This window comes from Sitophilus oryzae, unplaced genomic scaffold, assembly GCF_002938485.1.
Source record: "Sitophilus oryzae breed Bouriz unplaced genomic scaffold, Soryzae_2.0 scaffold_1307_pilon_pilon, whole genome shotgun sequence".
NCBI classification, from domain to species: domain Eukaryota; kingdom Metazoa; phylum Arthropoda; class Insecta; order Coleoptera; family Curculionidae; genus Sitophilus; species Sitophilus oryzae.
The window spans coordinates 3,060,488-3,087,176 of NW_022145957.1; the positions used below are offsets into that span (position 1 = coordinate 3,060,488).

The 26,689-nt window shown below is 31.1% G+C and overlaps 1 protein-coding gene across 1 annotated transcript in view; it reads left to right on the forward strand.

Moving 5' to 3' along the window:
* The window catches only part of LOC115874949, a 229,193-nt gene that overhangs the window by 94,570 nt on the left and 107,934 nt on the right, over window positions 1-26,689 (forward strand). The window contains exons 20-21 of the mRNA XM_030890257.1: window positions 11,052-11,227; window positions 15,605-15,786. Coding sequence (XP_030746117.1) covers window positions 11,052-11,227; window positions 15,605-15,786 — 358 coding nt within the window. The remainder of the gene's footprint in view (window positions 1-11,051; window positions 11,228-15,604; window positions 15,787-26,689) is intronic.

The following is a 26,689-nucleotide window of genomic DNA, read 5'->3' on the forward strand; positions in this document are numbered from 1 at the left end:
TCTTGGAACCGGTATACCGGTTGTAGGATCGGTACTTCGTGGTACCGGATACCGGTACTGAAATCTTAGGACCAAACATCCCTATACGTAGATGCCCAGGGGTTAGTGGTAAGAGTGTAAGCAAAGAATATTTTAATACGTGACACACGGCATTGAATGACGGCCACGAGACGCGCGATCTAGCGATAGGAAAAGTGATAGCGGCAGTGTTTCCACAGCTACCCCATTGGTGGTAGATCTACCGCGTTGTAAAACAATTTAACCCCGCTATCTCGTGATAATCTATCCTGATAAAAAATAAGCTTGTGACAACACTATAAGAAAATCACTATAATAAACTTGATACTGAGCTAACCTTCATTTCATGCATATTTTCATCGATAGATTTGTAGCTTATGAATAACGGTCTAGTTAAAGCATCTAGCTCATTTGCCAACTCAGAATTAGAATTTAAAGTTAGTAACTAGCATTTTCATTGAAGGACACTTATATTTATTTCAAACCAATAATCAACGAGAATATTTGTATAATTTAATAAAATTACTGTAAATCACTCTGAATAATGAATTGTTTGTACCTAATTGACTTGTAATTTCTGTATTATTAATTCGGTAAATGATGGAGATAAACAGTTGTGGTTGATTAAAATTTTATTTTAAGATGAAACTTTTGTTAACAACATTCTGAGGATTCGAATAATAAATTGAATAATGACAAGACAAGTGACATCTGTCTAAAAAAGACAACGATTTAGAGTGACAATTCGGTTATGTAATTAGATTGACAATTTTGATTATGCAAAAGAAATACTATTATATGAGTTTACTAGTTGTCTAATGATTAACATTAATTAAAAAAAAATCTCCAACATGAATAATGAACAAAATATTTAAACAAAAACAGACCACATACCACACAAAACAAATCGTTGGTTAGTAGCAGTTAGTAGTATGCAGAGATATAGATGTAGTAATATTTTGGTTTAATGCCCACAGCTATCCGGCCCGGTAACAGAATTATCGTTTTTTAATAAAAATTAAAAAAAAAAAACATTATAAAATTTTAAAGCTAGAATAGTATGGCGGTTTTATATCAACTCTATTTTTTTGAAGTTTATAAAAAGCATTCATAAAAAAAATATATATATATACTTATATATATATATATATATATATATATATATATATATATATATATATATATATATATATATATATATATATATATATATATATATATATATATATATATATATACCGAGGGGTGTCTCACTAGGGTAAAAAATGTACACGTATTGCCAAAATGTCATTTTATACAAGACTGCCAGTGACTGCCGACGACTGCCAGCGACTGCCAGTGACTGCCAGCGACTGCCAGCGACTGCCAACGACTGCTAGCGACTGCCAACGACTGCCGGCTCAGCGTTATCTTAAGTTCCGGGCCTTTGTCGACCCTTGACATATATTATTTATCAACACATATGTGTACAGGGTGGGCCAAATTGGACGCATTTAAAGTGAAACACCCTTTTCTGTAGGAGATAGACGAAGACTAATATCGGTGTCTGGAGCTTAATTTTTATCAAAAACATGACGGTGAAAACCGCAAATAGATATCTGTTACCGTTTCGGAATTACGGGATGTTTTTCAAAAAAGTGCATTTTTAACTAATCACTGTAACTTTTTTGCTATAGAAAATTTTGTATTTTTATGAAAACATTTCCAAAGCACCTTTTTATGTAGAATTTAATAGTTTAAGAATATTTTTTTTTAAATTAACAATTTAGGAATTATGAATAGAAATTTGATTGTTTATACAGGACACCCTGTATATTTTTAATTCATTGAAAATAATTTAACTTGATATTTTGCTCGATTCCTCTTCTCTCGAGATATACAGTTTGTAAAAATTCGCCCACTTTGAATAAGTAGGCTTTGAACGGCGGAATAATATTTGCAATTAAAGATGCAGAATTTTATAACAATTTAAATTACATTTAACAACATCAACACATTTATACTATATCTAATAACAATAAAAATTAATATCAAACCAAGATTTGAGATTTTGGTTGTTCGATATGTCAACCGTCTTCTGTTATGGACAGACGGGGCAGTTTTTGAACATTTCTCGCGGAATTAATTATGTAATTCAGTGGGGATGAAAGATACCCTCGCATAAGTAGTTCTAACTCTTGCCTAGATTATATATGGGCAATTTAAAAATAAAAACCTTTATTCTTCCGCAAAAATAAAAATCCATAGGAAATAAGTCCGCCGCGCCGGCCTCGATATCCAACGCCAGGGATCTTGGTTAGCTATTGAATTATTCTCGAAATTGGCTGCAAAAATTTGATGATAACTTCAGCATTCTGAAGCGGTGCCTTGTCTTGCTGGAAAAATATGTTTTCGTTTTTGATTTTTTCGACTATACAGGGTGTCCCAGAAATAAGTGCAAGTATTTTATTTTTTATCTCGATAAAAGAAACATATTTTCTCTTTTTCGTTTCTCAAATAAGTCCAAAATAATGGAGTTATTTTACTTTGAAAATTTCGAAAAAACATGATTTTTTGCTAAAATTTTGAAAACCGCTGGATTTTTTTTCTTGTAAATTTAATCTAATACCTATGTTGCTATATTATCAAGAAATTATGTTTTTTAATTAAAAACTAAAAAAAAATCCAAAAAATTTTTCAAAAAATTTCGAATTTTGAAAAAAAATTTTCGTGAAAAATACCTCATAGGCGTGTTTCTGGGTTGAACTATACTACCAGTTAAAATACTTGCAATTATTTATGGGATGTGTGTTATCAAAAAGCATGTGCCATCTTTCGTGGGCAAATTCCTCGCGTAAAAATAAGATTTATTTTTCATATCAACATAGGTCCGATTCTGCTTTGTTTTGTAGCTACAGGGTGTTAAAATCTTAATATTTTTTCGATTTATTGTAATTTTCTTCCAAGTGCTTTTAGCGATTCGAATGAAATTTTGAGGGTAAAAGTTACTATTAATGCGATATATTTTAACGCTAAAAAAGTGTCAACATATTTACCAGGGACGTGCATATGGGTTTCCTCTGGAATATTTTTCTAAAACAAGCATGTACGCCACTGCCTTTTTTCTCTTGTTAGCGCAATAGTGTAAGTCGTTTAATGTCGATTAAAAGTTGTCTCTTCATATTTTGTCCATTTCGCTTTTCATTTGATTCAGGTCTAATAGCAACCTTTAAAAACATTTAATATCATTAACTTGCAACAGTTTTAAAAAGTATTTTTTGATTCAAAAATCATCAAAAAATATGAAAAAAGTTATTATAAACATGGCTATGGAAATGCATAGTTTCATAATTACAGGGTATTAAAACTCTTTAAAATAATTTTTTTTTTGTAATAATTATCTTAAATATCATTTTTTTTTATTTGAAATTGCTGTATGTTGGACTAATAGTAATGATAACTAACAGTAATAATATTTAATAATAAATTAGGTAAAATATATAATTTATTAATTTTATTTTTATTTTAATTTTATTAATTGTGATTAACAAAATTGCGTTTATCTCATCCAGGAGGCCGAAGTGGCATTAAACGGTCTACACAATTTTGATATCAAATGAAAAAAGTCAGTGGCGCACATGTTTTTTTGAAAATATCCCAGTGACAACCCATATACACGTCCCTGATGCATTTATTAACACTTTTTTAGCATTAAAATATGTAACATAGTAACACCCTCAAAATTCCATTCAAATCACTAAAAGTACTCGGAAGGAAATTATAATAAATCGAAAGATTATTAAGACTTTAACATCCTGTAGCTACGCAACAAAGCAGAATCGGAACTATGTTAGTATGAAAAATAAGTCTTATTTTTACGTGAGGAATCTACCCACGAGAGATGGCACATCTTTTTTAAAACACCCTGTATAATTTTTGTTTTTCGATTAGGGGCAGATCATCAATAAGAGGTCCACAGCCTACTAGATAAAAGTGACGAACTTTTAAAAATTCTGTATTTCAACGGGGACTATAACAAAATATTAAGTGTGCTATATTTTTGGACAGGTAATTTTAAGTTCGTTTCATTTAATTAAAAATATTCCCAAAATGTCCCAAATAAAAAATCAATTTTTCTAGTGATAAATAGAATATAGAATCGAAACTTATTATTAATTTTAAAAAATTATACTTAAATCATTAAATTCTACGTAAAAAGGTATTTTGGAAATGTTTTCATAACTCATACAGAATAATACAACATGAAAAGTAATGTTTTTATTTTTACTTACTTACTGACGGCTACGACTATCGAGTGCTTCAACGTATCTGTACCCCAGAAGCAAACTATAGGGAACTTCTAGGGAACAGGATCGGGTACAGGTATGTAGTTTGTATACTAATACTAAAATCGCTGGTGCGTCTGGATTGAATTCGTCTGTGATCGAGTCGCATCGGCTGCGTCTCGAATGCTAGAGCGACCAGTTAAATCGCAGTCGCTGCGTAATTATGGCGCATTTTTTACCAACTACGAAATTTTAATAGAAGAAATAAACAATAGCTTTCCAATTACGAAGATGAAAATTATAAGAATTTTATTTTTTCCCTGATTAGGCAACTTTCTTGGACCCATTTACTTCGAGGTTTACTCCTACGCCAAATTTTTATAGTTGTTATCCTCGATCATATATAGATGGGTATATTTGTATTTCTTTGGTTGAAATTTTAAAAATTATTTTTTTTATAGCAATGAGAAATTTAAAAATTATTCAGGGTTTCTATTTTGCAGAAAAATAGTTATTTGTACTTATTCAGGCCTATGTTATATACGAAACATATAAACTATAATTAATCTATTTCAATGTCTATTTCTTTAATTGATCTAGAATCGAGACGCACCGGGCTCGAGGTGGCACCGAAAGCACACCTCAACTGCGATAGCGAAAAATCGTAGTCGACAGTGGCAGTTGTTTTAGCCCGGCGGTATACTGTGGGCGTTTTTGCGACTGTCGCAGGCGCTCTGTGTAGTATATTTATGGTCGATGCCGGTGCCGCACGTTTCTGCATGCGGCAACCACAAAAACGCGCAGTGTATAACCGGGATTAGTCGCACCAGTAAAAAATTATGTATTATAATTTTTTCTGATAGAATCTACAAATTTTGCGTCACTGATAATTTTTACCATATCGAAATCTACCATTTCTCTAAACAAATTTAATTATTAGAAAATCTATTAATTTTAATATATAATATCATATCGAGGGTCACAAGCTCGGTCACAAGGCATGGATCTCGTATGATTTTTTAATAAAATTATATTATTTTTTAAAACAATTTTTGCGATATTTTCACAAAAATAATTCAAAATATTTCATTTAATAATGAAGTATTTATATCTCGCCGGCTCTATAGGATAATTCATTTAAAAAAATTATAATAATTTAATATAAAATTTGGTATGTCTAAAAAATGATACGAGTTACTGCACAGTGATCTTCGATATGCAAAAAAGTTACCGAATTGTACGTAGAATCTAATTCTAAAATAAAAATAGGGTATTCTCATTAAAAATATATGTTATATCCGAACGACAATCAACAATCACAAATCCAAACATTTTTTGAAGTACCCTGTATACTCTACAGTAATTTTAAAATGTGCTTCTTAACCTTCCCTATAACTTATCTGTTTAACATTTTGTTCCAAAAAGCGTTAAAAAAACAAAACCAAAACATTTTTGATATACCTTGAAGTCGTTAGCTTTTCATTATCTATTATACTGCAGTTATTATGAATTAATTTAACATCATTAACCATAAAACAAAAATCTATCTGAGTATATGTGAAATTTTCGAGAAAATTTTCTTTTACCCGATCATCACATGAGTCGTTTTATATATATTTTGTTAAACAAGAATTATGCTGCAAGTTTTTTTTTACATTTTCCTCTACTTGCTGATTTTAACATCATTAACCATAAAACAAAAATCTATCTGAGTATATGTGAAATTTTCGAGAAAATTTTCTTTTACCCGATCATCACATGAGTCGTTTTATATATATTTTGTTAAACAAGAATTATGCTGCAAGTTTTTTTTTACATTTTCCTCTACTTGCTGATTTTAGACCAAGCTAAAATACTTTTATTATTTAACGAAAATGTCTGTTTTACAAAATAAATTCTAGTTTTATTATCATAAATAATTTTCAGTAGTTCCTTTTTTTCGTAATTTATTTTTTTTTTATTTATCTTATCTCGACTACTGCATTTATCGTGAAATTGTCAGTCAAGTCCATTCCTAACAGTCAATGCCTCTTATACTTTGGAAAACTAGTTCTATATCATTTAACATTTTATCCATTCTTTACATTCTACAACATGCTAACCATGTTATATGTGGAATCAACTATTACCAAAATTTATTACCAAAGTTTACAGAATACTATTACATTATGAATACTGCAATTTTACATCGCTTTCTCAACGAATGCCTGTCGATTGTCTAGCCAAAAATAAAAACACAATTTTTTTTTACTACAGGCTTAGGTACAAGTTTTATAATATTTTCTTATAATGTTTTAATCAATTCTGTTAGTAGGCACACCACTATCTAAAAATTCCTACAATAAGTTATTTTAATTATTTTTGAAAAGAGAAGTATTTTCTTTTGAAACACTTAAAAAAAAATCAATCAAGTAGACATAAATTGATTCCCTAATTTTTACCATTCTGCATAAACATTTTATTCCATATAATTATCCAAAATGATTCTTCAAAAGAAAACTAAAACAAAAACTCGTGCAGCTTGCGCGTCTCTAAAATAAACAACAAAAAAATGCTTTGCCTTATAAAATGCATCTCGAACTGATAAGCTTCGAACTGTTCCCAGCTCTGCGTCACCGAATATTAACTAAAAACTGTGGAGTTGCATTTTGTCGAATATAAGCACAGTAGCGAAAAACTTTTTAAAATAAAGATTTACCACAAAATAAGAAATTAAACTTTGTGCCTTTATTTGCTCTAAAACAATATTTGTGTGCTTTATACTGTTCTTATAGACGAAATCTTAGACATTTTTTTATATAAAAGATGTTTTTTTGTTCTTTGAATCTACTTTCAACATTTCTACGCTTCTGGCCTATATAGCAGATATTGCATTCTGAACAGTTTAACTTATAAATTGCCTGATAGTGTTTAAGGTTTTGTTTTTGTTTTTCTTTAAAAGTAAATTTGATATGATTTGAGACGGTTTAAATGCTACTGTTATATTATTTAATTTCTTATTATTTTATTTATTGTTTTTATTAAAGCTATTATATTGTTTCTTATTCTTTAGTTCTAATAGCTTAGTGCGAGAGCAAATGTTCAATGAACCATTGATTTATACGCTGCTAATTTATTTTGTATTGAATGTTTAAAATTATGAGATATTGTAACTTTTGTAAACATCAACTTTTTCAAGATATCAAATTCTAATTTCTGGTCTACTTTTAACTTTGTTAGAACTAAGAAATTTAATTTTACTATCTTCTCACTTCCTAAACTGAATTCTATATTATGAGGAACATTATTCAACTGATTTGAAAGAAGATAAGAACATGATCTACATTTTTATACAAGAGAATAATATATCAAGATGTTATAATTTTGAAAAGTGAAAAGCAGAATGTGAAAAGTTATAATGTTGAAAAACAATTATCTTTCATGCGTAGCTTAAAAAGTTCCAAAACTTTTATTGTTAAATGATAATGTTAATCTTACATTTTTGCATAATGTTGCTTTCATTTCTAAATTAATTGAATTATTGATACTAATCTTTATTTGGCATATTAGAAAACAAGTCTTAGTCACGTCAAAGGACACCAGAATTGAACTCATAAAAGGGGTGATATTCCTTAGGTTATTTGTAAGTTCAATGCAGTTTCTGCTATTTTTATGAAAATTATGTAATTTCCTTGAAAATCAAATAAAGGTAATTTTGTCAATAAGTGTAAAGTGGTTAATGATTTTTGTTTTGAATAATGTTTTATGTCAAAAGAAGACATATTACTTTATTTTTAAAATACAAAGAGAAAGTGAGTTCTAGTGTGAGAACATTTTTTAGCATTCGGTTCCAACTGTCCGAAATAAACTATTTCTTGTATCTTTAAATTATTTTAGCAATTTGAATATGCTTCATAACTTGGTAGTCTATTATTAAACAATCTGTATAAACTGTCAAAACAAACTCTGGCAATATTGGCGTATTAACAACTAGGAAGGAAACTGACTGCCACTATTTTCGTTGAAATATAAAACTAATTATGGCATCATTATTTTTCTCGTATTGATTAACTATTCAAGTTTTTAAATGACAACTTATTAAATGAGAACAAAGAATTAAATTCAATCGTTCAGAAGACTGTAAGTTAATTCAATTAAGTTTTCTGGCAACTAATTAAATTACCAATTCTCACATTCCCAGTAAGAATTAAATTAAATCATTTGTAAGACTGTAAGTCAAATAAATGGTCTGTTACTAACTTTTTCTTTATATTGTGGAAGGCCATGGTTGGAGTTGTTTATGAGCTGTCACATTAGTCCGCCGCCGCTGATCTTCCTGACGCAGTGCATATCTGGCGTTGAGGAATGAACTGCAACTGCATTCCATGTCTGCCAGCTGAGAATCTTCCATGGTCATGTCCAGGTCTCCAACCATAAACAAATAAAAATAAAAATAGCTTGATTAATAATATACTCATTATTATTAAAACTTTTTAATACTCAACTTTTGTTCGGAGGTAAACAAATCAGTTTGTCTGTGCTAGACATAAAAGTGCTGAGCTCGCTTATTCGGGTTATTTTCCAATCGTCCTTCAGCTTCTGCAATGGCCTTGTCCGGATCGACGACATCGGTGGCGGTGCGTCGCGTCGGAAAATGCTGAGGAACCAATAATCTGGAACTTGATTCATGACGTAACACATCTGGTATGTGACCAACTCTCGAATGGATTGTGTTTATCTTCTGCAGCGGCAAGCAGCGGGAAGCACCGTGATCCAAGTTTGTTTTCTGTGCTCAGCAATAACAGTTGCCTGAGCTCTCGCCATCTCTCTCGGAAAAAGCGGTGATGAGGTCATCATAAACGTCCGGCGTTCGGCGACAGTATTGATTACTCTATGTTTTTAAAGTCTTGCTTGTTTAATAATCGTCATCTTATCGTTGACTCGGTCCGACTCGGTCTTTAACTTCGTTGTATTTCGAAGAATTTCGTCACACTTCGTAGTCTTTCAGCCATTCGTGAATTGCGTATGCGCTGTTGCCTTGATCGTAGTTTCGTAGATTGCTCGTTTACAGGTTGTGTAACCAAATGAAGCTTGCGCACTAGATACATCTGCTACGGTTACGGATAGGCGAGGCGTTGGCTTCAAATACGATGATAATATCATCGCCATCTTTGTTTGTTTCGCTAAGTCAGCAATTTGTCGTTGTTTGATAGCGAATAAGTTATTAATATTTCTTTTCACTGTACTCTGACTGTACTGTACCTTTAGAATATTCAGAATTTGACTAGGCATTGGGTGACAACATTTTCATTTGTAGCTCCTACACACTTCGACGAAACAATGTCTTCTCTTCATTGTAATGTTTTCATTTTGAAGGCACTCACAAATTGTTTTATTGTTTATTTGTCCTTTAACGATCACTAATACACAGGAGAAATGATTCTTCTGATAGTTCAAGTCAGAAATTGGCACATTTATCACATTTCGCCATGTTGCGCAATAATGTCTTAATGTTCAAAAACTTCACTTTTCACTAATTTTGGGGCACACTGGCTTAATATTTGGATACATCCCACTTCTGATGTTAAAACTGAGTTATATTAGCCCCAAAATGAAACAATAAACCACCCTAGTTAACAACTTTTATTATTACGTCATACAACTTGTATGTTAAATAGAGACGAGTACGGTCGTACTGCTGTTCTCGTACTGCCGGAGTTGGCGCCGTCGCGACACCTCTCCCTGCAGTGTGTAGCTCGTAGCTTCGTAGCCTCCTGATCCACGCATACGCGGAGCAGTTACTTTGGCTCTGGATCGCTTCGGTCTTCCTGATATCGACTGATATCTAACACGGCCATCCTGTTCCGGAGCGTCCTCGCGCCGTCTCTGAAATATAGAAAGCAGGCAACAGAACTTTCTTAAGAAATGTTTTACTCGTTACTCATAATGAATAACGCACTTTGTTTATGTTTATTTTGCTTGATACTGTCCATATTGAACAGTCATTAATTTTACTTCTCAGAAATCATACTATTACTATAATTTCTTTCTTTCTACTGTTATGAAAGAATAATTATTATAAAACAAAAATAAACATAAAATTCAAAATACTTCAAAAGTGGTTACCTAATACAGTAATGAAATCATTGTTTTTTTTTCATTATGGGATTGCCATTATTTTACTATTCAGGAATAATAGTGAATATCACTATGATTCCCTCTTCTTAAATAATTTATAGTTCAATTACTATAAATCATCAGTCAGCACACATTTTTATTAAAGGTTAAAAAACAATAGCAAATAACTAATAATATATATAATATATATATATATATATATATATATATATATATATATATATATATATATATATATATATATATATATATATATATATATATATATATATATATATATATATATATATATATATATATATATATATATATATATATATATATATATCCTTCAAATCCTTCAATTTAATAGCTGTTATATAAGAAATTTCACTTCAGATATGCGCACATTGTGCACACACAATTTTTAATTATATGACCATGTTTTAAATACGTAAAGTAAAAATTTTAAGAATTTTAAGAATTATAATTTATATTACTTACCTATTAATTAGATTTTACATGTACTATACAAATCAGATCGTAAATTGTATAATAATGTTGTCATATCTTTTCCTAAAAGAAACAGATTTCTATTTCCGTTATTTTACTTTCTGAGTTGACATATATGCAATAGTATGTTCAAGATATTAATTGTAATAAATTTATTAGGGGTTACGTAAGACCACCTCGGCCTGTAAGTGATCTGTCACCTGTAAGAGAAAAGTATTTCGATGAAGAAGTATATAAGTTCTTCGAAGAAACTGAGCATAAAGGACAACGTGTCGATGCTCGACCAATGTCACCATGGCGAAATGAATCTATATATTACACACCTGAAGTTGATAGTAAGTACTTGTAGTAAATATCAAACCCCTCAAAAATGTACCTAAACTCTAACTCGCGAAAAGTAATATAGAATAAAGAAAGGGAAGGAGCTTCACTCCTCATCAAATCTTCCGCTCTATTGCGACTTTCCATTATATAAATAATAAATCGTAAATTAATTTCGGGTAATACGGGATACCATTTTTAATTTCCTATATAAATTGTAAGTAATAGTTTTCTTAATCTCAAATATTAGAAATATATGGTTAAAAGAGTCTTTTGTAAGAATTAGATAACTAGACAGGGGGTGAGTTTCCTACGATATTGTCTATGGGTATCTCGGAAACTACTGGAGATAGAGAGTCGGTTAAATGGGGAAAGAATTGCAGTTTTGTGGGGTCATAAATATGCGCCGTTGAGATTTTTGAGAAAGTTCATGGCTTACTAGATATTTTGAAAAAAAACAAATTTTGGCTATTTTAAAAATTGTCCCTAATTCCCTCGCTAATTCCAATATAATCTATTTTAGACAAGAAGTTTTCAGATAAAACTTGTAGATAATCACATCCCAAATGAGTTTGTGCTCTCCGATTTTTTTACTAAAGCCTGTCATTTTCGACATATGACACAAACATATGTTTTTTTAAATGGAAACCATAGTTGGTCATGACATCATAAAAAGCGCCATTTTTTAAGCTTTTCAGCGATATAGCTATGATATGTTTTTTTCATAAAATTACTGAGTTATAGCCAATTCTTATCTTTCTTGGCTCATTTCACTTAGCTGGCATGGTGTTCTTATTTGGTTATGACACAGATTACTAAATACAGATGCGTATGCCGGCGCGGTGAGCGACTTCAATAGCGTCTAAAATCACGCCTCTCGAGCAGCCGCTGTCGGCCGCTCGCGTAGTACGGGGTTAGTATTGTTCGATTTGTCGTCTGTGCGTGTGGCGGACGGTTTAATAGTACGTGTGCTTGTGTATTTCCAAATATGCCTGAGGACATAAATGTGTATATTTGCATTGTTCTACTAGAAGCAAATTATTATAAATAGTATACAAAAATATATAGAATTATCTAGAATTCTTCAAGTTAATCCAGATAATTCTAAATTTACCATAGGAGATTTCAAATTAACCTACCATTTTGACCCCTCCTCATTTGCAAAAAAGCGACAAAAAAATAATTTCATGGACAAATCATTTTCTATCGGTGACCATAAAACATCTTGAAATTTGTAGAAACGTTTTACATTGAGGACAAAAAAGCAGTTATATAGATGCGCACCTAAGCTCACTGACGCCCATATATTCATCCTACAAACTTTCAAAAGAGTGAAAGTAAAATTGGCCAGTCAGGTTTTAAGTAGGACTGTTGCAAGTGGTATGCAGGCTTACATGAGCTTGGGTGTACTATCACCTGATGCGCAAACGACTATCGAGGTTATAGAAAAGTTTGATAAACTATTTGATATTTTAAACTCATCAGAGGTCAATCATCCAAATAAATTTAAAAATTCTTTCCAGGGACTTGATTACCAGAATGATTTTTTGGAAGAAATGAAATTTTTTTTAAAAAACCTAAAAATTTATGATTCGAATAACAAAGATGTCACTCTAAGATGTAAATTCATCAAATGTTGGTTGATAACAATTAAATCGATTCAAATTCTTTGGCAGCGACTTGCTGGAGTCGGTTTTCGATATCTTAAAACTAGAAAAGTTAATCAGGATTGTCTGGAGAACTATTTCGGAAGTGTAAGACAACAAAGTGGTAATTCGGTTAATCCTACGCCTGTACAATTTGAAAGAACTTTCAGAAAATTGTTTTGTCAAAGTTTTTTGCATTCCGAATATATGAATTGTGAGGATGATTTGAGTGTTCTATTATCACAACTAAAAGAGACAAAAAATGTTTATGAAACAAAAGCTAAAATAACCAATAGTTCTCAAGCAATAACTTTACCCGATTATGATTATCGAAATGAAAATATCACGACCCAAAACGCCTTTGCATATGTTTGCGGATATTTAATAAATAAAGCGTTACACAAACATTCATGTGACGACTGTGTTAATTTTTCAAAAGAATCACAAACTGTCGATAAGACTAATTTATTTCTGAAACTCAAAGCTTATGACGAAAAGAAAGGTGCTTTTGGAGGTTTGAAATCTCCCTGTGAAGAATTCGTTCATTATATCTATAAATTAGACAAATATTTTTGTCGTTTTTGATGATGTTTCGGATGATGAAGGTATTTCCAACTTTTTTTTTCAAGAAATGAGTAAAATTACTTTTGTTCATCCTACTTTCCTAAAACATATTTAATTAAGTTATTTGTCAGATTAAGAATATATTATACTTTGAAATATGCAAATCGTGAGTTGAAAAGTGCTAAGAATACTGATAAAACTAATCGGAAACTTATGATATTGAGTCATTTGTAAAATCTTTTCAAATGTAAGGAGAATAATCAATTTTAGGCTAGTTTTGTATGAAGTAGGTAGTTTTATTTACACTATAATTTTATTTTTTTATATTTCCACTGCTGTATTTGTAGACGTTTGTTATTCCGTAACAGGGTTGGAAAAATGCATGATTTTTTTAAAAAAATCAGATTTTTTTTATTTAAATCAGATTTTTTGGATTTTAATTCAAAACAATATTTAAATCGGTTTTCCCAATGACTAGGACTTATTTCCAATTAAAGTCCTATCCTAAATGGCTAAATCTATACTCCGATACCGATAACATTAACAATTCTACGGGGCTTTGTGATTTTTCCACATCGGTCGCCAATATATTTCGCAAAATAGTCGTTTGCTTCAGATGAAAAGTATTTTTTTCAAACGTCTCAAAAGTATTAATTTTTGTCATTTTAACGCCTAGGCATAAAAGTAAAGCACTGTTCCGCCTAAGCACAAAAGTACAAAAATATATTATTAAACTGATAAACTGATATTAAGTGTCAAATTCAACGAGTGTACAAATTGTTGCTCGATTACTGTTTATATTATTTGGTAATGTTTGAAATTAATTAAAAATTATTTTGTAATGTTTTTAAAAATAGTATAGCCTTCATTCGAGTAAAAATTTACTTTTTGTGCCTCTCTTGTACCGTCGGAATAGCTTTTTACGATGGTCCTTCAAAGGTACAGCATCGTCAAAAAAAAGAATAATTTTTACTCCTAATAAAACAATACACTATTGTTCGGAAATAATCTTAAGTCAAGAATGAAATTAGTATGTATTACCTAATGTCAAAGTGTAAAGTACTTACTGCAGATCAAAATGTCGGTAGGAATTTGGAAACAACCGTTTCAAAAAAAAAATAAAACAACATATTTTCTGACAACGAATATAGATTCTCGGGAAAGAAGATATAGTCTCTATATGTATTAGAAGAACCTAGTTCTGCACTAGACTTTGCGAATGATATGTATTCGAACAGCGAATTTTTGTCACTTATACATAAATTTTAAATAAATCCCTTGCTTTTAGCGATCTAATGGATTCACACGAAATTAGTTCAAAATCGGTCCAACAATTAAATTGATGAATAGATATTTTTATAGTTATATAACATTTAAAATTTTTGTCGATTTATTATCTGTTATATCTGTTATAGAAATATTTTCTTTTTATAGTTTTCTAGGACACATTTTTTGCAACTTTTACAGTTATTTTTTGATTTATAATAAAGTTTCAATAAAATTATTTTTTTTTTTTTTATTTAAAATCACATGATTAAAAATTAAAAAATCACTTTGATTTAAATCACGATTTAATTCATGCCAACCCTGTTCCGTAATCACTACTTTTTCACAAACTGATGAATTTAACAATGTTGATAATTTACATAGAGACTGTCTCGAATTAACCGAAAATTGTCCTGATTTCTAGGATCAACTTGTTAAATTTATCAGGCTGTTAAAGAGATTGACGAATACAACCGTTAGGATAATAAAGCCAGTTAATTTGATATTTTAGTTGTTTTTCTGATCGGGATGGTGCAAATTACTAGTATCCTTGTTTTACACGCCAAACGTTCTACCCATGGTGCAAAAAACGCGCGCCATATACCGGTCGGTCCCGGCCTTTGTGCGTCGCGACACAAAGCGGCCGACTAGTCCTTTCGCATCTGTATTTAGTAATCTGTGGTTATGATTCATAACTTATAAAAAGACAAAATATATTATTAAACGACTCTTTACAATTTACATTACACAACTAAAACTTAAAAAAGTAATATCATTCAGAATGAAGTATTCTGAATGAAGTAGTAGTATTCTTAATATTAAAAACAAACACACTCCAAAGGGAATTTGAACTTCTTTAAAAACGAAGTTACGGAGTATAGTTCTGAAATTTACTAACCCTTAATTACCTTATAGGGACACTTTCTGTAGAATATCCGTTGGATTCCCCACCTCCAAGACCATTTGTTCCTGGAGTATCATCTCCTGTAACGCCGCCTTGCCAACTTCCAATACAACGTCCAGGTGGCTATGATACACCGCATGATTATGGTGCTCAATTTGATATGTTGCCCGATCATTATCCTCCAGACCAACGAGTGAGTTGAATATTCATTTTTCAATATAAAGGGTGTCTAAAGATTTATTTCGAATTTTAAATAGTGTTATTTTATAATATGATTTTAGAACCATATCAAAATTTTCATATTTCATTACATTAACATGCGAACCATAAACTTAAAAACATAGTGTATCTTTGTCCGGTGGATGATTCTACAGGTAAAAATAAAACAAAAAGTTCCTATAAACATATACCCAAAACAAAACGCTTAAGAAATTAGAGCCCTCAAAAGGTTAAATAAAAAATAAAAATAATATGTTTTGTTTATTTTTAAGGACATTAGTAAACTGTTTTTCTTCAAATATGCTACTCTTACACACATTTCAATGTCAAAGCGAATGGACATGTATAAAATTCCGTAACAACCATGAAAGGATATTTTCCATTAAGGTAGAGATTACTACTGATGGTACTTCTTTTATCCCTATAGATAAAGTAATTTCAACCAAGGGCGGATACAGAAATTTATTTTAAGGGGGGGCAAACAAAAAGGACTGTATAATATGCTTTTTAAAACGCACAACTAGGCACCCTTTCGGTACGGATTTTAATCTTTTTGAAATCCCACGTTTTTTCTTATAATTAGTGACAAATATCCTGTTAAAACTTCTACATAATTTTTTTTTTATTTTTGTATTTTTTGATAAAAGTACCTGTGATATACAGGGTGTCCCAGGCTGAGCGTGCATTAGAAGTTTCTAGAGAATTACAATATCTAGCTCGGAGATTTTTTGCACATCATAGTTTCACAACGAGATCAATTTTCAATATGGCGGCACTTCCGGAAATACCGGAAATTGACAGGAACTTTCTTATTTTAAATGGATGCCCCATTTTTTATTATGTACTTAAATTCTATGTAAAATTTTATAAATTTTGATATTAAACACTCTATATCTAACATTAACCGTTTTTGAGAAAAAAAATATTTAAAATTTTTGAACGAAAAAAACTGCCTGTCAAAAATATGTGTATAGCCTAAACGTCAAATTTAGTGATTACCACAGCCACTGTGCCATAAAGAAAAATCATGCGGCTATCTATTTCAAGAATTAAATTGTTCGAATGTCATATAATAATGGCCGCAGCTGTCATAGAATTGAGCGATTAAAAAAGTATCATAAATTATTTTTTCCAAATGAAACCCACTTTTTTTTATTTCACTAGTGAAAAGGCTTTTCAATTCGTTACTTTTTAACTATACATGTTCCTATACCTAAAATAAATCGTTTTTGAGTTATTTAAGATTTAGTTTTAAAGCGTATATTTTTCTTGATTTTAACAAGTAGCCTATGACTTTAAACGCCCAGTGAGGCCAAACAATAGATCTGGCCATGTCATATTGTGACGCTTTGTTCAAAAAGCAGCATCATTTTCGAGCCAACTTTGCGCTGTTTTTTTTTCGATCATACGGAATATTATGAATAATATCAACTATTATTTATCACTAAAGAGCGAAAATACGAGATGTATTTTTATAAATACACTTTTTAAACTCTTAAGCAGGCAGTATTTATACTATAGGAAATTCAAATAATTCGTTTTCTGACCGATGGAAATAAATTGTCTGGCCGTTTGACACTTAATGTCAAAGGAAGGTAGATAACATCTAGAAAAATATAGGTTTTCAAACTCAATCTTAAATAACTTAAAAATGATTTATTTTAGGTATAGGAACATGTATAGTTAAAAAGTAACGAATTGAAAAACCTGTAGTGCGACCTGGTTACCCAACAATTGTTTGTTTAATATTTCATTAATTATTGCAACAACAAAAGCATAGCATACCATCTTTTGTAACTAGGTTAGCCAATTCGAATAAATGTATTCAAAGGGTGAACATGTGTTTGATTTTCCCGTATTGGAATGAGACGACATCACATGGCGATCCTGCCTAAGGGCCTTAATTTAAATAAGTTTAGTTAAACAGTATGGTCAAAAGTGAATGTGAAAAAGTGAAAATAGTGAAACAAAATAAACTAATTTACCATGGGAAAGACAAATTCTAAACATTCGGAACTAACCGATAATGGTGTGGTCAACTCCAACTTCATCGTAGAACAGGAGAGCATACAAGTGCCAACAGATGTTCGAGTACTACTGTACATTGTAGTAGCAGTTGTGGTAATTTTACTTCTACTAAAATTACATAAAGCGTACCGAAGGGGGCTCCGAAAAGACTTATCCAGAAGCATGGTCCTTCGAACCCAAGCAGTAGATGTTTAGTGCGAGCAGTAGTTATTGATGGACAGTGTTGATGGTATGTGAATATACAATTTTTTGCGTTGTTTTTATAGCCTTTATTTAACATTTATACTCGGTGTGAACGTTTTATTTTTATTTTTTGCATGAAATTACATGAATTTATTACAATATGAAAATTCTTACGTATATTTAATTATTACCTACACAAAAAAAAACTTCGCTATTTTAACCAAAAATGTACAACATTTTTTATTTTTTTAATTAAAAAGAAAGAAATTCTATTAGTTATGAATTAGTTAATTACTTTTTGTTATGTTTATAAGGATAAGAAGTTTTTTTTTGTTTTTGGTATTAAATAAGGGATATTGTGTTTTTTTTGTTTTTTATAATTTTTTTATTTCTTACTTTTGTATAATTTATGTCTGATCATTGGGAAGGGATCCTTGCCAAGCTACTAAGTTTAAGTAATCTCGTTAGAAACGAATCAAAACGCGTTCTTAAAAAACAAATACCTAAGAGTGATACAATTAAAAATGAAGTCCAAGCAAATTTATTGGAGTACTTTAATAATTTTGTTAAATTAGTACGATTTGTTTATCCATCACTTAATAAAGAACAGGAAATTTACATTAAAAAACTTTTTACTTCGTTGAGAGATAGAGTCATAAGATCATATCAGGTTTTAAAAGTACCCTACAAAGTTCCAACTTCGTATTTGGAATATATAAATCTAGAAATATTTGACGAAGAATTCGAGGAAAGTGAAGATAAAGAAGAGTCTTCTGAATCAGAGGCAATCCCAGAACAAAATATTCCTAAAATAAAACTTGAAAACATGGCTATGTCAAAAACAGAATTTTTCAATTTTGCGAGTAAAATTTTTCCCAACGAATTCGACGGTTCTCCAAGTAAATTACAGTCCGTTATAGACTCCTTAAATTTACTGCGCGTAAATTGCGAAAACCACGAAAATAATGCGGTGGCCTATGTGAAAACGAGACTGGTTGGAAAAGCACGTGATTTAATTGATGATAACGATAATCTGGATACCATAATTAATAAGCTACGAACACGCATTAAAACAGAAAGTTCTCATATGGTAACAGCAAAAATATTTTCTTTAAAACAGCAACATAAAGATTCCACAAGATATGCCACAGAGATTGAAGTTCTAACAGAAACCCTGAAAAGAGCCTATATAAATGAAGGAGTGCCCATAGCAGTAGCTGAATCCTATACGACAAATACGATAGTCAAAGCTCTAAGAACAAACAGTAATTCCGAGAAAGTAAAACTAATAATGGAGGCTGGCAATTTCACCAACTGCGAGGAAGCAATTTCTAAATTTATAACTATTAGTGGAGATACTACGCCAGATAGTAGCACAATCTTTTATACAAGAAATTCTCAGCGTTACAGAGCTGGAAACAGGCATCATAGAGGGCATCAAAGTCGCGGAAGAGGACACTATTCAGAGAACTATACTAATAATAGTGACTATAGACCCACCCAGAGATATTTAAATGCAAATCAACAGTACCATAATCATCATGGTCAATATAATAGAGGTCGAGGAAACTCTAGGCCTAATCATAGAGGACAGTTTCCTAGATATGTCAGGCATTACACTCAGGAAGAGTCGGGAAACGTACAGGACCCCCAGCCAGGTCCACTGGGGTCGCTATAAAAATATTCCACATGGACCTATCACTTTCGAACTTTGTTGTAGTTCAAACTAGCATGACAGATAATCGCAAAATTACTTTATTAGTTGATACAGGTGCGGATATATCTTTATTTAAAAATTTTAAAATTTCTCCTAAACAATTTATTAATGAATATAACATAAGCAATATTAAAGGTATTACAGATGGCTCGACGAGTTCTTTAGGCACAACTAATACCCAAATTTTGATTAATAATTATGCAATAAATCACTCGTTTCATATAGTTGAGCAAAACTTTCCAATACCAGCTGACGGAATTTTAGGGCGAGACTTTATTTCGAAATATCAATGTCAATTAGATTATGCTAACTGGACATTAACACTACAAATTTTTAACGAAAAAACAACATTGCCAATATTTTCATGTCCAGAAGAGGAATCTTTGGTCATCCCACCTAGGTGTGAGGTCATAAGGTATATTAAAAAATTCACGCAACTAAAGACTGATTCTGTTATTTTGAATACTGAAATCGCCGACGGAGTTTTTATTGCTGGTTCAATTGTTTCAAAATCAAATCCAATAGTTAGACTTTTAAATACAACATTTGAAAGTGTCACAATAAAAAAACGCTGACATACAGTTTTCCAATCTAAAAAATTTTTATGTTTACTCAATTAACCTGGAACTAAATAATAGAGAATCAAATTTATTACAACAGTTAAGCAAAAACATCCCTGACTTTGCAAAAAACGATACTTTTAATTTATGTAAAGAATTTTCAGATATTTTTTGTTTATCATCTGATAAATTAACAAAAAACAACTTTTATGAAGAAAAACTTAAATTGTTTGATTCTACCCCAGTTTATATAAAAAATTACGGCACGCCGACACAAACAAATGAAATAAATTGTCAAGTCAACAAATTGCTGGAAAATTAAATAATCGAACCATCAACAGCGGAATATAATAGTCCGATTTTATTAGTACCTAAAAAGTCAACTGATGACCAAAATAAATGGCAATTAGTCATTGACTATAGACAGGTAAACAAGAAACTAAGTGCAGATAAGTTTCCTCTACCTAGAATAGATGACAGCCTTGATCAACTAGGTAGAGCAAAATATTTCTCAACGTTGGACTTAAAAGCCGGATTCCATCAGATTTCTTTGGAAAAGAACTCCAGGGATATCACGACATTCAGTATAAATAATGGCTCGTATAGATTTACTAGGTTACCCTTTGGACTAAAGGTTAGCCCAAACAGTTTCCAAAGGATGATGTCGATAGCATTTGCTGGAATTACACCGGAAAAAGCATTCTTATACATGGATGATCTAATTGTTATAGGCTGTTCAAAAAATCATCACTTGCAAAATTTGAGGAAGGTTTTTTATACTTGTAGAAAATACAATTTAAAACTTAACCCAGAAAAGTGTAATTTTTTCCAAAAGGAGGTCACATTTTTAGGCCATAAAATAACAAGTCATGGCATTTTGCCTGACGATTCAAAGTTTGAAATCATAAACAAATTTCCTACACCGACAATGCTGACGCGGTAAAACGGTTTGTCGCGTTTTGCAATTATTACCGTCGTTTCATTCCAAACTTTGCTAACATTTGTAAACCGCTTAATAAGCTAACTAGGAAAAATATAATTTTTGTTTGGTCACAAGATTGTCAAAATTCTTTTGAAAAGTTAAAAACTGCTCTGGTCCAACCTCAAATATTGCAATACCCAGATTTTAACAAACAGTTTATAGTAACAACAGATGCATCAAAAGATGCGTGTGGAGCTGTGTTATCACAAGACTTTAATGGTAAAGACTTACCCATAGCATTTGCATCAAAATCATTCACAAAAGGCGAATCCAATAAAGCAACCATTGAACAAGAATTGCTGGCAATCCACTGGGCAATAAATTATTTTAGACCCTATTTGTATGGTGTAAAATTTTTGGTTAAATCTGATCATAAGCCGCTAGTATATTTATTTTCGATGAAAAATCCTTCATCAAAATTAACGCGCATGAGACTCGATTTAGAGGAATATGATTTTGAAGTCGAGTATATTAAAGGGAAAAACAATGTAGGTGCGGACGCACTGTCAAGAATAACAACATCTGATTTAAAAGAAATTTCTAATCAATCGGCTAAAATACTAGCTGTAACAAGATCAATGACTAAAAAACAGGAAAATAAAAACTCTGACACATATGACTCTTCGCAAAATAAAATACTTATTCTACCTAAAATTTACGAAACCTTAGACAATAGCAGTATACTTAATTTACCTTTAGTAAGTTTTGAAATTAAGTCATTATATCTTAGGATAATAATGAGATTAAAAGGAAGATTCAGCGCTGAATCAAACATTCCGATCATTAATGGTAATTTTTCTCTAGAGGAAGTATTGCCTAAGCTTGAATCAATGGCTAATGATCATAATATTAAAAGTTTAAAGTTAAAATTAAATGACCAAATTTTTCAAATGTGCACAATAAATGAATTAAAAGAAATTGGTCAAGAAAAATTAAAAAAGGTAAACATTTTGTTATTTAAGGAACCACAAGTTATTAAAAATAGAGATGAGAAACTCGCTTTAATACAAAAATATCACGATGATCCATTAATTGGTGGACACTGTGGACAGAAAAAACTACTTAAAAAGTTAAGAGTCAATTATAGATGGAAAGGTATGTCAAAAGAAGTTGCTGTATACATTAAAAACTGCTATAAGTGTCAATTAAATAAAAGCAGAGTGAAAAACCAAGAGCCAATGGTAATAACCCCTACTCCTCAAAAAGCATTTGACATCACATCAATCGACACAGTAGGTCCATTTATGAAAACATCAAAAAATAATGTATATGCAGTCACAATTCAATGTGAATTAACCAAGTACATAGTCATCATTCCTATACCTAATAAAGAGGCCGCAACGGTAGCAAGAGCTATAATGGATCATTTCATACTTATTTATGGTTCAATGAAGGAAATAAGAACAGATTTAGGCACCGAATATAAAAATGAAATTTTTGCAAATCTAACTAAAATGCTCAACATAAGTCAAAAATTTTCAACTCCTTACCATAGTCAAACGATAGGGGGATGTGAAAGAAATCATAGAGTTCTGAATGAGTACCTCAGAATGTATATAAATGATGCAAAATCTGACTGGGATGACTGGGTACAATATTACAGTTTCTGTTATAACACAACGCCCAGCATCTATCATGATTTTTCACCGTTTGAACTGGTATTCGGACGGAAGGCAATGATTTCTGAAATACTTTCAGGTGATACTGTAGATCCTATATATGACTTAGACGCTTACTATCATGAAGTAAAATATAGAATGCAATTAGCCAATAAACGTGCGAACGAATTCATTTTCAAAGCTAAACAAAACCGTAAAGTAATTTATGACAAACTTTCAAATAAAACTAATTTTAAACCAGGCGATTTGGTCATGTTATCTAACGAAAATAGAACCAAATTTGATCCTTGGTATAAAGGTCCCTACTCAATTATTAGTATTGAAGGTGTAAATTGTGTGATCAAAGATTGCGCGGAAACTAACGGAAAGCAAATGAACGTGCATAAAAACAGAGTGCGTTCGTTACAATAACAATTAGCAAAACGTTATTCGTATTTCTAAGAATTTCATAGCATAGACAAAAAGCTCGCGAGTGTATAAAAATAGTTAAGTTAGGTCAGTATAGAAATGCTGAGGTAGATAAGTTATTTTTAAGTCATCATATTATATTATGTGTAAATCTCTCTTTTAGAAATATTTTTTTTAATTTTATTGTGAAACACGTACTTATAATAATTTATAGTCTTATGAAATGGTACACTAATAATTATACTTTTATTTTTACATTTTTTTAACCAAGACCAGGTATATTATTGTAAATAGGATAGGTAATATTTTATTATTATAATATGGGTTCTATAGATATAGATTTTGTGTCGTATTTTTTATGTTTATTATTTTTTTAATAATATCTAGTTAATAGGTTAGTATATTGGTAAACTTAATTAAAGCAACAGTTTATTTATAAAATTGCGACACCCAATGGATATGATATAATTATTATTGTCAATTTTTTGTTTACGCCGAATGTCCTTTATTTGTGGCCAGAATAAAGTTCATTCTACTGGAAAGGGGAGATGTAGTGCGACCTGGTTACCCAACAATTGTTTGTTTAATATTTCATTAATTATTGCAACAACAAAAGCATAGCATACCATCTTTTGTAACTAGGTTAGCCAATTCGAATAAATGTATTCAAAGGGTGAACATGTGTTTGATTTTCCCGTATTGGAATGAGACGACATCACAAACCGTTTCATTATTGAAATAAAAAAAGTGGGTTTCCATTTGATTTATGATAATTTTTTAAACACTCAAATCCATGACAGCTACCGCCATTATTATATGACATTTGAACAATTTAATTTTTGAAATAGATAGCCACATGTCTTCTCTTTATGTCACAGTGGCTGTGGTAATGACTAAATTTAACTTTTAGGCTAAACAAATTTTTTTGACAGTTAGTTTTTTTCGTCCAAAAATTTTAAATATTTTTTTTCTCAAAAACGGTTAATGTTAGATATAGAGTGTTTGACATCAATATTCATAGAATTTTACAGATAATTTAAGTATGTAATAAAAAATGGGGGCACCCATTTAAAATAAGAAAGTTGCTGTCAACTTCCGGTATTTCCGGAAGTGCCGCCATATTGAAAATATTTTTAATCGATAGATCTCGTTGTAAAACAATGATGTGCCAAAAATCTCCGATCTAGATATTGTGGTTCTCTAGAAACTTCTAATGCACGCTCAGCCTGGGACACCCTGTATATGACCCACCAGGATTTCATCGGGGATAAATATGTCCCAGCAGTAAAAAATTTTTTTTTTTTCATTTTGCTTATAAAAGTAACAAAAAGGTAAAAAGCATGATTTACACAAAGCAACATCACATGCCGCGCAAATAGTTTTGGTTCTTTTTCCAATTTTCTTTTTTGCGCAGTAGCAGCATCTACGGCGGGATTTCCCTTCAGTTGGTATTTCCAAGATTTTTGGATCGCCAATATTGAACATGGCTTGGTTGTTGTTGGCTATGTTCTACATAGAAATAATAACACCTTCTGTAGCAACCGAATAATTATATTGTATCTGTTTTTAGGAGTTACCTGAAGTAATTCTTCTGAAATATGGCTCTTTCTTTTCAATATCCTGTTAGTTGTTCAGCTAGTGTAACCAAAATATCAATAAAAGACATTTTCTTATGTTGCAGCTCTTGGTAAACTATCCAACTATTTGATGCAGCTGACATCAAAAGTTTCTGAAATACTTTTTTCCACCATTTATTTGATTTGCGGTTCGGGTCATACTAAGCTGAAAATTGATCTGCGAGATCTACGCCACCCATGTAGGTGTTATAAAATGAAATGGCTTCTGGGCAAGAAAAGGTTTTCTTTGAGCCCTCTTTTCCATTTTTAGAAACTTCTGTTAGGGTATTTTTGTGACAGAAACTAAGAACCAGGACTTCCTTAGTATCTTGCCAAATCATTGCGACAGAACAAAAGTTGTTGCATAACACTTTTGAATCTCCTCTTTGATATATGACCCACCCCCTTGGTTTCAAACTTCGGTTTTAAATCTCTGCGGTTTCTCATACAAATCGACTGACATGAAAAATCGATCGAAGCAGATTGCCACATCTTTCTTCCTGATTTTTTCAGTTCACCTCAGTTTCACACAGCTTTTTAACAACTCTCTCTCCTAATGTTCCAGTGTTTCCCGTTACAGTTGATTCTTCTCTACCAGCATATACGTTCATATCATAGAGGTATCCTGTCTTAGAGTCGCAACGCTGCCACAGTTTTATACCGCGTTTGATCGGCTTCAAAGGTAGGTACTGTTTGAGAGAAGACCTACCCTTGAATTTGGCCATCGTTTCGTCAATGTTTTGAAATGTTGAGTCTGAGCGTACACGTTGAAATGATGTCTTGAAACAAGAAATCAATTCATCCACATAGTATGTCTTACTAGCATTATTTGGGTTATTGGGTTGATTGAAATAAAGCTTCGAAGATAAGAGAAATCTGTTTCTACTCATAGCTGTTTTGATCGTTACGTTACCTAATAATGTATTTTGAGACCAGTACATATGATCTTTCGGGACACGATTGTAGGATATAACAATCATGCTACCTAAAAGAACCATTATCTCATGAGGATCAGTTTTCTGAATGATCTTCTTTTTGTTTTGTTCCAATATTTCCAACCTCTGATTGGTACAAACTGAAATAAACATGAAGAGAGTTCTAGGAGAAAGTTTGAAAAATACATCTAGTATTGAGAAGCTACGATCTAGTTTTGCAAGTATAACAGGATTTTGCTCGATGGTCGAAATGGTCGATTTTTTTTTATAAAATGGTCTTTCTAGTATTTACTACATTTTTTGTCTCTTGTAAAAAACGCCACATCGCATAATTTTTGAGAAAAACAATTTTTTAAAAACAATATAAATATACCACCCTTAAAAATATTTGCACTTATTTAAGACTCACCATGTATAATTACTTACAAGGTGCTACTTTTTTATTCTTTGCAACGTTTGAAAAATTACTTGTAACGTTTGACAATAAAAAATAATATGTTCTATTCGGAGTAGAATGAACTTTTTGTGCTTTCCTGTAACATCGGACTGTAAAGCTGGTCCGTCAAACGTACCATCTCATCAAAAAAAAGTATAATTTTTACTCATAATAAAACAATATACTATTGTTCGGAAATAGTCTTAAATCGTGAATTATGGTAAAAATATTCTTAACTATTATTACTTTAACATTAGATATACTAATTTCGAATGAAATTAGTAAAATCTTGATGAATAGATATAGGGTATATCTAGAAATATTTTTTAGTTTCCTAGGCCTAGGACATATTTTTATAACTTTTACAATTATTATTTTTCCATTTTTTATTTC